Consider the following 15,666-nt stretch of genomic DNA (forward strand, 5'->3'; position numbering starts at 1 on the left):
TTCAAGATATAGGTATTGGCACCTCATTTTTTTTTTACCAAAAAGCACTGTCTATGTATATATGTTTATACTTAAGAGCAGCAGAGGAGGAAACATTGGAGACTTTATTTATTTATTTATTTTACTCCTCTATCTCCCTCTCTCTTACACACACACACACACACACACACACACACACCATTTCTTGGATTTAAATTCCCACCTGAAGATGCTAAGGGTCAAGGGGGGTTGGGGAGTAGGGAGAGAGATAAAATATGAGCTCCTCTGGCCCCACTGACCTCTGTACATTCAGCAGAACCTTTGAACTGAACAGAACCTATGTGCACAAACGTTTTATGCATCTCTAGACCCTCTCTGCATAGTAAAGGACTTTGTTTTTTTCCAGGTTTCCAGCTGTGTGTACAAACCTGTGTACACAGTGTATACATACAAGTTGCATGTATATAGGCTCTGATCAAAGCTTTTGTTGCATGTGGAGTTGTTAGGGGTCGGGCTACAGCTCACTGGTTGAGCACATACTCTGCATGCAGAAAATTCCTAGTTGAATCACTGACATCGCAAGTTAAAATAAACAGGCAGCAGGAAATGGCAAAGATCTCTGTCTGAGACCTTTGACAACCATTGCAAGTCATAGTAGGCAATGATGGGGTAAATGGACCAATGGATAGGGCAGCTTCATATGTGATCATACTTCCCCTCTCATGTAGGTAGAATCATGTGTTTATTGTGTGGAAGAAATACCATGAAACTTAAAAAAACCCTGGTCAAGTTAATATGAATAGAATGTGTGAAGTAGTTCAAAGAACGACTAACAAAACATTTTTGAGTGTCATTTATCTAATTTAATTAGGACTGTGAAGAATCCAGGGAGAATGAAGCTTCATGTTACTTGCCCTGAACTCCAAATAAATAGGACTCACTCCATTGGCTTTATAAATAACGGTTTGCTTAAATTTTAGAATACTTCCATTCCCAGGCACTGGCAATGTCTCCTCTTGAATTAATTTGATGTTAATTCACATTAAGTTACTCATTTTTTCCCCTTCACTTTATCACGACTGATTCCATAGTACTCGAAGCCAGGACTAGATTTCTGGTGATGCATTGCAGAAAGGTTTTCTCATGTTGCTCCTCAATGGTTTATGGTCTATTTCTAGTTTTTAAAATTTCAGCATGCACCATTCACTTTCTCCACTTATGTAGTTTTCATGTTAATTGCCTTCAAAATGTTGCTCTCACATTTTTACATAGTTCTAAATTCTAGGGATGACTTGTCCACAGTGACAGAAAGCAGTTTCCAGGAAAGAGTTAAGCTTGTGTGATATTGTAGGGGGGACGTTTAATGACTGCTCTGAACTATATAAAGCTATGAGATCAGACGTTAGAAAACTCCACCTCACAATCTTGAGCCACAAGTACATCTTTTAGAAGGGAAACTATCCAACAGTGTACTGACCTCAAAAGGCTTGAGATACAAGGAAGCAAAGCTGAAGCCCTAAGAGCACGGCAGAAAAGCCAAGAACCTGAGAGGGACTCAAGAGAAACATTCAGTTTTATTCATAGTAGGCACTGTTTAAGAGTTTACTATTGGAAATAATGTCACTGTGGACTTTTAAAGCAGTGATGGGGAAGCAGTTTTTCTGGACAGCATTCTGTGTTTTGAGCCTGCTGGGTGAGTATTCAATATGAAAAAAAAACTTACAACTGCTGACTGTGTTAGACAGAGATAGAAAAGAATCTTGTCCTGCCTGTGCCATAGTTCTTTGAATACTGAGAAAAATTTATGTCTTGTAATATATGTTTGTTAGAGAGTTAGACACTCAGAGCATTACAAGCACACTAGTAAGTGGAATGCAAAGCATGTAAAGAAATGATGCACACAACCAAAATACCAGAAATTATTGGCATATAGAATTGTTGCAAGTTCTGTAGCTGTATAGCTGTCCACCCACGTGCATAGGTGGCATGCACACATTTTATTGTTTTGCAGGTATCCATACCCCAAGGATTGTTAGCCACCATCAGTATCCCAAGGACTAGTATGCATTATTTTTATCACACATAAAAATGTGTAACTAGGAGCAAACAAAATTTAATATGGTTCTGCAAATGGTAAACTTGCAACTCTAGAGGGCCACTACAGCTTACTGTTTGGAAACCACTAGCCTATACTATCTAGCACAATTGACTGCTTTTGGTAATTACTGCTACTATTTTAAAAGACAGGTCATTTATAAAAACCATTCAGTGTTATCTTTTTTTTAAAAAGCCATTTATCAAAACCATTGTTTATGCATGTTATTTCTACAAACTATTTTTTAAAACGTAAAATGATTGTTATGTTGATATTTCCTAAGTTGAAGGGACTGTATACAGTACAACCCAGCCAGACTTTGGCACGTTTTTGTAAAGCAGCCAGACTATTTTAATTTCTCTTTAGCCCTGACTAGACCATGAGATGGTAGATCCCCTCAGACAATTCACTGTCCTGTGTTTCTGTCTTTTAATGTTTATTGCAATTTTTAGTACTTCCCAAAGGATCATGCTTATGCTGTTGTGATGCTGGTGGGCCTATTTATTTATTTTGCAGCATTTAATTTTTACTTATTACATCCACTATCCTTTGGGCCAAGTCACATTTCATATGGCAGTTGTATTTGCTGCCCATGTACATCAAGTGAGAAGATGCATCTTCTCACTTGATGTACACGAGAGATGTGTTTCTTCAGTTACTTAGGAACATGCAGGGTACATGTGCTGGGAATCAGCAGTTGGCCATGACTTCCACAGCCTGTAAAGATGGGGGGAAATGCATCTATAAAGCATTAGTTCGTCCAGAAAGAAAAGTGCAAAGGAAACCTGAAAGGGATATTTTAGGGATATCCCCTTGGTGGATATGTTGATGTCATCATAATGATAACTGGCCTCCTGTTGCATGCATTCAGATTTAAAAAACAAAGTTATTTGAAAGGAAAAAGCAAAGTCAGGCCTAATTTGTGTAGCTACAACTAACTTTATAAATACGTAAATACAATGAAGTATGCTTTTTCAGTATCATATGTAAAAACAGTTTGGTAGCCGATCCAGATATAGGTTTTTATTATTTGTAAAATTACTACTGCTGCAAGTGCTATATATTAAACTTTATTAGACCCTTTCAAAATTTTATCAAGTCATTAGAAGAGCAATACAGTTCTCTAGTCATCTTAAAAAGTATATCAGAACACAGAATTCAATCCACACAATTGCTTGATCCATTCTCTCATTCATGCTCCATTGAAAGATTGAATGTGTCTTCTAATGTGGATGAGAATCTACATCCAGGACCACTAGTTATGTACAACTAGACCTGAGTTTCCACCACAGTTAGAGACGCTTTCCAATGTGTGAATTGCCATTTTGAAGATGCACATAGGGTTCTGGTTTTGGCTCCGGTTTACACTTGGCAAACATTTGCAAGGTAATTTTACATCTGGGTGTCTTGGCTCCTTCTTCTCCAATACGTTATAGTACTTTATCTTTTTTGGAATATTGCCTAGAAATGTATGCATGAGAAGCATTATGTCATAGTTAAAGCAGTGGTGGAATGCAGACAAAGTTTCCTTGGCTACCTAGATACATTATCATCAATAAGGCTGCATTTTCCATGTGGGAAAGTTTTTTTATTTGTTTGTTTCTGTGTATTGGTAAGTAAAGTAAGTAGTCATCCTGCCTTGGACTGTGAGTATGATGAACCTCCCCCACTAAAGCATGAAAAAGAGAATAAACAATTGGCTATATGTTTTAATTTGGTGTTTTATAATGGACATACCCCTGCAATAAATCCCATGCCTAAAATCTTCATCACCTAAGAAAGTTCAGTACACTATTACTACCTCTAAAAAAGATACTAACACAACTGAAGATGGTTCAGAAGATGGTCATTTACGTCCACGCATTTCTCTGAAGAAGTAATGCTTATTAACACATCAAGAATTGGAGTGACTTACAGACATATTCCTGTGGTAACAATACTGCCGGGTGGCACTTGGTATATAAGGATTTATTTATTTATTTATTTATTATATGTAATCATACAGAATCCTTAGTCAGGCATATTGTCAAATAGAACTGAACTGCTGGAAGCAGTCCTGTGTGCTTTGGATGTGAAACAAGATTTTGTTTGCATGTGGCAAATATGTCATTTTCTTGGTACAACAGTCAACCACTTGTATGTCCATTGCTGTTTCCCCAATTCCAATTTGCATTTTCCTGACTTATTTTCAGCAACAGTTGTGTTTTGCCATGGGTATCCTTGTGTATGCTGGAATAAACACGTAAAGTGCAAATGAGAATTGTACACCTTCAAACATATAGTAGACTTGCACTGGGGTGTGTGTGTGGTCATATTTTTCCAGCACATGTTCCCTGCATGCCCACAACTCTTTGGTCATACATAACTTTCTTTCACACTTTACATGTTTACCATATAAATAGAAATTTAGTCATGGTGAACATGATTGCTGTTTAAAGTGAAGCAGCTTTTAGGTTTTTTGCTCTTATGCAGCTGATGTTTTAAAAAACTTCCACACTCAGAGTGATCAGGTAGTACATTGATCTGATCTGGCCAGGTTCTGGGAGACATCTACAGTGAGATGCTAGATTCTCAACTACCACTAATTTCAGTGAGGAACAAGATCCATTCACTCAGTTGTTACGTGTATGTTTGTCAAGAGGACTTATATTGCGAGAGCATCTTAATTACTTAGAAATTCAATATTGTAAAAAGAGAATCTTCACTGTGACTTCACAGTTCATACACTTGAAGAAAGCTACGCTGCTTTATGTGCACATGTTAAAATGTAATATATGAGTGCAACAAACACACGCTTATAATCATGTGGATTATATGCTACTAGGAAGCTGGAATTGCCTATAGTGCCCTGATGAGTGTATGCTGAGTAACAAATGCGTATTTCTCACTGCATAATGTGTGAAGCATTGCTAAGTGATGCTCAAACAAGGGAAGTTTCCTACATGGAAACAACTTTAGTCTAGGAATCGTGTCATATGCGACAATCTCACCCATACTGAAACATGATTTCCAAGTGTGCTTTAGGGGTAGTCAACATGGTGGCCTCCTGATGTTATTGAACTACTTATGTCATTATCCCTGACCGATGGCCATGCTAGCTGGGGAGTCCAACATTGAGAGGGTGCCACCTCGGCTACCTGAGCTATATAGGTAACTTGAAGTAGGTCTGGCTTTCAGAATGTCAAAGTTCTAGTGATCACCATGTTTGTGGTCAACCTGTTTTAAATAAGAATGTTTATTTTATTTATTTATTTATATACCGCTATAAGCCATAATGGCTTCTAAGTGGTTTATGTTGACATCACAGCAGTTTGTTAATTATTTAGAAAATTATATTAATATGCAAGCCAACTACACCTTTTCAGATGAAGATATGTTTTTGAGATTGTCTTTGGCCTCATAAATTCCTTAACACTTCAAGAAAGCTTGCCTTCAATATGACTAGTAGAATATTCAAGTACTCTGACCTGACATTCCGTATAAATTAATAATTATACAGTTTCAATAGTAAATTAATGTTGACATTTAACATTTAATTTTATTTGAAATATGTAATGGGATGGTGTGTTCATTCAGTTAAATTTAATTGCAGTCTAGAACAGAAAATTCATAATGTCATTAATCATTACAGATTTAAATTCGAATAGTTAATAAAGGTATTAAAGTCAAATTACCTGAGCTGAAGTGAAATTGAATTTTAAACAATGATATCCTAATATTCAATCAATTACATTCAAATTATTTCAGGTTTCAACATTTTCAGAGATTATAGAACCCAGATATTCATATCATATGTAATCTATTGGTTGAATGATAAACTATTGACATAGCAGGCTAGCAGCCAAAGCAAAAATCTCTATCAATTGTGTCCGAGCAGGGCTGAGGGCTGATTATGTTAGCATGCTTATTGCTTAACAGGATGATGTAATGGTTTCAGCTGTCATCCTTTCTCCTTCCCACATTCTGTTCGACCCTTTTTTTGGCATTGTTTGTGACTGCAGAAGCCCACACCCATATCCTGGCTGGGGCCATATGGAAAAGGAAAAAGGGTCTGGGAGGGGGAAGGGGTAGAATTTTATCGGATATTTCCAGAAGGAAGGGGACTCCACCCTTTGAATTCCTGCCACATGGCTGAAGCAAAGCTAGAGATTCATGAGTAATGTAGCTCAGAGTCCCCAAAGGTGGTGCTCATTATAACTGCTGGAAAAATAAAATATAAATGTTGAATATTGATGTAGTTGTAATCCTGGCCTCTCAGTTTCAATTTCCCATTTCATCCAAAATATGATATTCTGGATCTGAGCTTCATCACTGTTAGCATGCTATAGCATCAATATGATATCCTTTTTCACACTATGTGTGCTAATCAAGGTGCTTGCCACTGCTTCCCATTTTCAATTTCAATATCAGTTAATGTATCATTATACTATTTAGTTTTAACTGAACAATCAATAAAAGGATGTACAGTATAGAGGTCAGGGCTGAGGGCTGCTTCTCATGTTGCTTTCTAAAGTTGCAAGTCTACCATCTCTGGAGGATACAATATACTGTAATAAATAATGTGAGACTTGCTGAACAAGTGTTAGAGTGGAAACCTGTGTTCAGCAAGTCTCTGAAACTGTTTCAAGAGTCTATGGATCTTCTCTCAGAGATAGATATGTTTACAATATTTCTCACATTTCCCCATGTATCATGACATATGTAATTCTCAAGAGTATATCCATGCATCAGAGATTGTGAGACATTAAACCACATTTATGGATGAGCATACTGAGGCAATAATAAGATACGCAGACAATACCGTACTACTAGCAGAAACCAGTAATTATTTGAAACGAATGCTGATGAAAGTTAAAGAGGAAAGCACAAAAGCAGGACTACAGCTGAATGTCAAGAAGACTAAAGTAATGACAACAGAAGATTTATGTAACTTTATATTTGACAACGAGGACATTGAACTTGTCAAGGATTATCAAGACCTTGGCACAGTCATTAACCAAAATGGAGACAACAGACAAGAAATCAGAAGAAGGCTACAACTGGGGAGGGCAGCTAAGAGAGAACTAGAAAAGGTCCTCAAATGCAAAGATGTAGCACTGAACACTAAAGTCAGGATCACTGAACACTAAAGAAGGTCGCTCGGTCGAAACCCTGGTGATGGAGTGGAATGAGGGGATCACCAGGGCATTGGACCAAGTTGCCCCAAAACGTCCTCTCCCCCTGAATAGAACTCAGATAGCGCCATGGTATACACCACGGCTGCACAATCTGAGGCGGGAGGTGAGACGACTAGAACGCCGGTGGCGGAAATCTCGCTCCGAAGGTGCTCGGACACAGGTCAGTGCAGCAGTAGCTGCCTACCAGGTGGCAGTAGAGGCGGCAAAGAAGGATTTCTTTGCTGCCTCTATTGCATCCGCAGAGTGTTGTCCCAGGAGGTTGTTCCAGGTGGTCTGAAGCCTGGTCGGTCCAGTTGCTCAGGTACCCCTGGAACATTCTAAGACCTCCTGTGACAAATTGGCAAAACACTTTGCTGATAAAATCGAACACCTAAGGAGCTCGATTCCGTGCGCCGTGGATGCAGTGAAGGAGCCAGAGTTGACCATCTGCAATCTGGTCCGGTGGGATCGGTTTCGGCCTCTCCCTTCTGAGGAAGTGGACAAGGTGCCTACCACCTGTCTGGGTGATCCTTGCCCATCATGGCTCCTTGTGAATTGCAAGGAGAAACTGGGCGAAGGGATTAGGGCGGTGGTAAACACATCCTTAGTGGAGGGTGTGATGCCACTGGCCCTCAAGGAGGCAATTATAAAACCTATCTTAAAGAAGTCCTCCTTGGATCCCCAGGTTTTGAACAACTTTCGCCCTGTTTCGAATTTGCCATTTTGGGGCAAGATCATTGAGCGAGTGGTGGCTAACCAATTGTCAGCGCACTTGGATGAAACGGATTATCTGGATCCATACCAATCGGGTTTCAGGACTGGACATGGAACTGAAACAGCCTTGGTCGCTCTAGTGGATGATATGAGGAGGGCATTAGATAGGGGAGAATTCACCTTTCTTGTCCTCCTAGATCTTTCAGCGGCTTTTGATACCGTTGACCACGGTATCTTGATGGATCGCCTGGAAGGACTGGGAATTGGAGGCACTGTTTTACAGTGGTTCTGTTCCTTTCTCTCTGACAGGCACCAACAGGTAGCATTGGGAGATGAGGTTTCAGACCCTTGGTCCCTCACTTGTGGAGTGCCACAGGGTTCTATCCTCTCTCCCATGCTATTTAACATCTATATGAAGCCGCTGGGATCTATCATCAGGAGATTTGGGCTGCGGTGTCACCAATATGCGGATGACACACAGCTCTATCTCTCGTTTAAGTCTTCACCAGAGTTGGCTGTGGAGACCGTGTCCAAGTGCCTGGAATCCATGAGTGGATGGATGGGAAGGAACAGGCTGAAGCTAAATCCTGACAAGACCGAGGTACTGCTTGTGGGAGACAGGGGTAGGCTGGGTCCTATTGACCTGAGGTTTAATGGGGTACAATTACCCCTGAAGGACCAGGTCCACAGCCTTGGGGTTGTTCTTGATTCCAGGCTGTCCATGGAGGCTCAGATTTCGGCAGTGAGCCGGGCAGCCTGGTACCAACTACACCTCATATGCAGGCTGCAACCCTACCTCCCTGTTCATCAGCTCCCACTGGTAGTACATGCCCTGGTCACCTCTCGATTAGACTACTGCAATGCGCTCTACGTGGGGTTACCCTTGAAAACGGTCCGGAAACTTCAACTGGTACAGAATGCGGCGGCTCGTTTACTTACAAACAGCCGTCGCCATGATCATATTACACCAGTGTTATTTAATCTACACTGGCTTCCAGTAGTTTTCCGGGCCCAATTCAAGGTGTTGGTGTTAACCTTTAAATCCCTATATGGTTTCGGTCCGGTTTATCTGAAGGAGCACCTCCAGCGTCACCAACTATGCCGCCCGGCAAGATCAGCCACGCAGGGCCTTCTCTCAATCCCACCAACAAAAGTGGCTAGGTTGGTGGGGACTAGAGAGAGGGCTTTTTCGGTGGCAGCCCCCACTCTCTGGAATTCCTTCCCGTTCGATCTTCGACATGCCCCTTCCCTGGATACCTTCCGCCGAGCCTTAAAAACTTGGCTGTTTGGTCAGGCCTTTGGGACTATTGGGATGGGCTAATTATATACTCAATGCCCGTTGCTATGTATTACATTTGTTGCTATTTGTCACTGTTGATTATTTGCATTTTATTGTATTTACTGTAATTACTGTATTATTGTATTTTATTGAATTTGTTATGTACGCCGCCTAGAGTGGCTTCGGCCAGATAGGCGGCCTAAAAATTAAATTATTATTATTATTATTATTATTATTATTATTCAGACCATGATATTCCTGATCTCTGTGTATGGATGTGAAAGTTGGACAGTGAAAAAAGTGGATAAGAGAAAAATCAACTCATTTGAAATGTGGTGTTGGAGGAGAGCTTTGTGCATACCCTGGACTGCGAAAAAGACAAATAATTAGGGGTTAGAACAAATTAAACCAGAACTATCACTAGAAGCCGGAGCTTGGAAAGGTTACTTTTTTAAAAACTACAACTCCCATCAGCCCCAGCCAGCATGGCCACTGGATTGGGCTGGTGGGAGTTGTAGTTCAAAAAAGTAACTTTTCCAAGCTCTGCTAGAAGCTAAAATTATGAAACTGAGGTTATCATAATTTGGACACAATGAGAAGTCATGATTCACTAGAAAAGCCAATAATGCTGGGAAAAACAGAAGAGAATAGAAAAAGAGGAAGGCCGAACAAGAGATGGATTGATTCCATAAAGGAAGCCACAGACCTGTATTTACAAGATCTGAACAGGGTGGTTCACGGCAGATGCTATTGGAGGTCACTGATTCATAGGGTTGCCATACATCGTAATCGACTTGAAGGCACATAACAACAACGACACTGAGGCAAGAGGATTTCCCTTTTGTGCTTGTATATCTTTTCTTTAAGACAATGTGATGTCCAGCTTGTTTTCCTATTTTTCTGCTGTTACAAAACAGTATATGTTTTGAATTTTATGGCATGAAACATGAAAGCAAGTACACATACATGCACAGTGGATTTATCACGACAGTATGCCTTTATTGATAAATACACAGCTACAGTTTCCAGAGTGGTTTAATAATCAATCCCTCTTCCCAAGGAAGCCTGGAAACTGTAGCTCTGTGAGGGGAACAGAGGTCTCCTAACAACTCTCAGCACCCTTAAACTACAGTTCCCAGGATCCTTTGAGGAAAGCCATGGCTGTTAAAGTAGTATCATGGTGTTTTGAAAATATATCGCAGATGTGACCTATGAAGTGCCTCTTCAACAGACTCAACAGGGTGGGAAGCAATAAGAAGAGGATTATTGGCAGTATGAAAGGCTCACTAATAAGTATTATTCCTTATTTATAAAACACCAGTGTTGCTAGGCAACATACATAGTCAAAAAATGAACAGTGCTGTTTATGACAGTTCTTATCATTTACATTGTGTTTTATGGTGTTCAGAGTCATAATTATCTCAGCAATCTTTACAATAACCATTACTAAAAATAGTAAGGCAGTCTTCACCAACCTGGTGCCCTTCAGATATTTTGGACTACAACTCCCATCATTCTCAGGCACTGTGGCCATTAGTTGATGGGAGTTATACTCCCAGACCATCTGGAGGGCACCAAGTTGGCGAAGATTGCTGTAAATAATGTCCATATTACTCAGAAGGCCCACGCAGCGCCAATATATGACATACTTGCTTGGAAGACTGTAATGTAAGAGTATATTTGTGTGTATACTATAGTCTTTCAGCAATGGTTGTCTTTTTTATTAAAGTTAAGATATTTAAAAATCAATTAAGGCTGCAATCCTATACCCACATACCTGGGAATAAGCCCTATTACACTTAATGGAACTTACCTCTGAGCAGGCATGTCTAGAATTGCACAGTCAGCCTATTACATTACACTTTCAGGGCGTATGAAAAATAGTGGACTCACAATTAATTATACAGAAGAAGCTAAATATACAAACTATCCTTTGTTAGCCTCACCGCTTACACAGTTTCACCCAATAATAAAGGTTAAAGTCTTCCATTAGTTTCTGTGGAGACAGATATTTGAGCTGGGTAGGTAATGATGTAGGACTTCTGTTTGACTGTGTGAGGACAAATCATTTTGAAGATGTGTTTATGCTATTTAGGGACTACTTGATTTGATTAGGAACAAATAGGTCTTAGTTAATTGTCTATGGAAGGCCACGGGGCCCAATACTCTGAACAAATGATATTTTGCTATAGTTTTGTAGTTGATATGAATAAGGGTTTTTCAGTGCAGGCAGTAACATGTAGATGCCCCAAACATTAGTAGTTCCATACTTACTGTATCCACTTAACTTCAGTGACAGAGTGCAAACTCTCAATGCTAATAAACTCATGCAGTTTCCAAAACTAATGAAAACAAGCTGTGCATAAATTGTGAATATTTGGTAAAGTACTATGCAAGAGGATCTGTGCTCATCTGCATTGTAAGGGATCCCTCGAGCTGTAATGCTACAGAACAATTTGATGTTTCTTAGTATTAAGTAGGGATGGAAAGATCTGTGAGTTTTGATTCTCTCAGTTTCTAGTTTTCCAGTCTTAAATTCAGTTCTCCACATTTCTGCAGCAATTTGCATTTTTTTAAAAAAAAATTATCATGAAAATTATGTAGCATTTTAGTGTGAATTTCTCCTAATAAATACATTTTATTGGCAGTTTTGATTAATGTACATTTTTTGCAAGTAATTTCTCATTATATAATACATTTTTGCATATTATTGTATCATATATTCATTTTTATGCACCGTTTCACCTAATATATGCATTTTTGATTGGTGAATTGGGTTGCAAAATTTGAACAAGTGTGAATTTCAAAAGATGGCTGTGTTGCAGTTCCCATATTGTTTCAGAAAGTGTTAATTTACTAGATTTGGCTTGAAATGCATACTGAATCTAATTTCTTACCCACCCCTAGTATTAAGAGTGAAAGTAGAGAAATTTGGAGGAGGTTGGAAACCCAGAAAAATTACCATGAAGAAATGACCAAGATCTTGTTTGACAGTGTATGATGGGGTGAAAATATTTGCTAAGGAGCTATGGTGATTTTTAAAACATCTGGAACAGTTCAAAAGTTTTTGTTTTGGTGGTTGTGGGACTTGGGAAGGCCAAGTGCAAGGAACTATGCCATTGTAATGAGGTAAGTCTTTCTGCTAATATCCATATAAACAATAATATACTCACAAGGGCTTATGAAAGTGGCATATGAGGCTGACTACTCCATTTATCCTTTGCCACAAAAACCATCCCTTCTGTTCTTGATTTGAACTAATTTGTTAGTGGGGAAACCAAGTGTAGCAATTAAAGTTTTTGTAATCAGATTGCAGAATGCTGTTTAAGTTGTTTTTTTATGTACATGCTGCATCTAAAGAATAATATTCAGCTTCATTGGTGGAGATTCTCAGCTAATAAACTTTGCCAGTTGATCCAAACATCTCTTTTCAAGTGTCCTGAAAATGTTATGCATAATTCAGAAATTGCTAATAGGTTACAGAGTTTCTCAAGTCTTTACAGAGTTTCTCAAGTCTTTACTGTGCAGCATGCTGAGCATATATTGAAATCTGAATAATTATATTTGATGTAGATACATCTGATGGTGGCCACTGTATTTAACAAATGAAGACAAGCAAATATTTCATAATCGTTTATTTCACTGTAAACACAGTTAGAAGAGTACAGCTTGGTGGACTATTTAGTTCACACTATAAAGTACTCATATTTAGACAGGTCTACCTACTCTGTTTTTAGGAGACAAAATACTACTATTAGAGTTTATTTACAATACTACCCTTTTAAATCTTATCCCCTTCCCAGTAGTTTAATCTCCTTCTAGTCACCTTCATCTCATGGAGCTAAATATTATTTTTTAGTCTTCATTGAGGTTTTTAATGCTCATGCTAAAGGGATTCCTTTGAGGGATGAACAATAAAGTTTTCATGAACTGATTGTTCTGCAAGTCAAGATAAGCCACTTAAGGTTTTCTAAAAGGTTGATGCATGTTGATTAATATTGGGTTCTGCAAGCAGAACAGAGTTGAAGCAGCCTATATACAGTATACCTCCAAGACCCCCTTCCCATTTAGTTCTCTATTATGTTAATCAAAATAATGGATAATACAAACATCTTTCAGAGATAATAATCATGTTGCTAGTCTACACTGAGTCTTTAATTTGATTTAATTAATTAGTATCTTGCTTGCTGGAACAAGTAGGTCTTAACTGCCCATCTGAACACAAGGGGGGTGGGAAGCCTGATGGATCCAGGCAGGAAGGGTATTGCAGTCTAGGCACTGCCATGGAAAAGGCCCTGTCTCTCATGCCTAACTTCTGTACCTCCAGTACCAAAAGAACAGAGAGCAAGACTTCTGGAATCCATCTCAGTGTATGAGCAGATTTCGAAGGAATTGTTTCATTTGGATTGGATTGGCTGTATTAAGAATCATGTACTGATTTACGCTGCAGTCCTATATCCACTGACCTGTGGATACATCTTACTGAACTCAATGGGACTTCAGAATAGAGATGTCTAGGATTGTGTTGTAAACCACACTCTTGATGTAAGCAAAAGGAAGTCAATCACATATGTCTACATATTGCCTTAATTCAATTTAAAATATTAGTTGATTTGGTGTTATTTTCCAAGTTCTTTTTTTAAAGCAGCTTTGGCAGCTATGACTCTCTTTTGTTAGCTTTTGTCAGCTTTGACTTTCTTGGCTGTATATTATGGCCAGCATGGATTTTTCGCATTCTGCAATGTTAAATTGAAAATACATTCCATGTCATTCTGACGCTTCGCATAAGCTCATTTCAAAACAAAACCTTACAAAACTTAGTAGTCCTGAACTCAGAAACGCTTGCTTAACAACCCTCTAAGTTTTTATGGCGATACACAAAACAGTCAGAAAGAATCGAGAGTTCAAAATGTGAAAAGAGAGGGGGGAAACCAGAACCCTTTTTTCTGTCAGTGTTCTCATAATTTGTTGAAATTAATTAAAGATCAGCCATGTTCAAAGAGTACATGTAATCCTATTACTGATCTTGCCCCATACTCTGACCTTCATCTTCTGCAGTTTAAAAGTTAAAAAAATGCCTGGCTGATTTTTAATTAATTTAAGAAACTGAGCACTAGAGTCAATGATAAGCGCAGGCATACTCAGTAAGAACCAACTGTCAGTGTTCTAAAAGTTTGGCTTGGTTAATCAGGTGGCCACATCCATGCCTGACATTTATTTCACTTTAGACAGTCACGGCTTCCCCCAAAGAATCCTGAGAAGTGTAGTTTATGAAGGGTGCTGAGAGTTGTTAGGAGACTCCTATTCCCCTGACAGAGCTCCACTGGCCAGAGGGGTTTAACAGTCAGCAGCTCTGATTGAAGCTCTGTGAGGGGAACAGGATGTCTCCTAGCAACTCTCAGCACCCTTCACTAACCACACTTCCCAGGATTCTTTGAGAGAAGCCATGACTGTGAAATAAAGGTCTGGGATAGATGTGGCCAGGGCCAGCTTTAGCTTAACTTTGGGTGGGAGACTACATGTGCCTGCCGTAGAATAAAAAGGTGTGGGAAACCCTGAAAAACAAGGATACTGTTCACAATGTTTTTCTTTTAGAAAGGAAAGGGGCTTTCCCTCTGCTCAGTGCCCACCCACACATTCTCCTCTCCTCCCCCTTCCTCCCTCTCCCACCTCCTCCCCTCCCTCTCTCTTCCCCCCTTCCTGCCCTTCACCCAGGTCAGTTTCACCTACCCTAAGCATGATTGCACAAGGGTAAATCCCACTGAACTCAAAAAGCAGGCAAATGACCTGCCCTCCTCCTCCCTTCCATCCCCTCCCTCTTGCCCCTCCGTCCCCTCCCCTCCCCCTTCCCTCTCCTCTCCCCTCCCCCTTCCCTCTCCTCTCCCTCTCCTCTCCCCTCTCCCTCTTTCTCCCTCATGGTCAGTTTTCCTTATCCAAACCATTATAGCAAATGATCAGACCTGCCTTTCCCCTCTCCTCTCCCTCCTCCCTTCTTCCCTCTCCTCTCCTGCCCACTCCAGCCCTCCCTCCCTCTTCTACTCCTCCCCATTGTCAATTTTACCTATCCTAAGCATAATGGCATGCTACTGAACTCAATAAGCATGCAAATGATCAAACCTGCCCCCCTCCTCCCCTCCCCCTCCTCCCCTCCCCCTCCTGCCTGCTCTCTTCCCCCTCTTCCCCTCTTCCCCTCTACTCTTCTTCCTCCTCCCCTCCCCATCCCCCCATGGTCAGTTTCACCTATCCTAAGCATGATTGCAGGGGAGTAAATCCCATTGAACTCAATAAGCATGCAAATTATCAATCCATTCTCAGCAAACTTGCACAGGATCCCATTTCTTACCTCCTGGATTAAAAAGCAAAGAAATTCACTAATAGGCAAAAAAAAAAACCACCCTTGTGGTTTAAGAATGTACCTATAGTCAACAGACATTTCTATCAAA

General features: G+C 39.9%; 1 protein-coding gene across 1 annotated transcript in view; it reads left to right on the forward strand.

The window, feature by feature from the left end:
• The first annotated feature begins 1,396 nt into the window (after positions 1 to 1,396).
• Positions 1,397 to 15,666, forward strand: part of CD34 (CD34 molecule) — a 74,592-nt gene continuing 60,322 nt past the window's right edge. The window contains exon 1 of the mRNA XM_061632063.1: positions 1,397 to 1,672. Coding sequence (XP_061488047.1) covers positions 1,597 to 1,672 — 76 coding nt within the window. The 5' untranslated portion in view covers positions 1,397 to 1,596. The remainder of the gene's footprint in view (positions 1,673 to 15,666) is intronic.

This window comes from Rhineura floridana, chromosome 6, assembly GCF_030035675.1.
Source record: "Rhineura floridana isolate rRhiFlo1 chromosome 6, rRhiFlo1.hap2, whole genome shotgun sequence".
NCBI classification, from domain to species: Eukaryota; Metazoa; Chordata; class Lepidosauria; order Squamata; family Rhineuridae; genus Rhineura; species Rhineura floridana.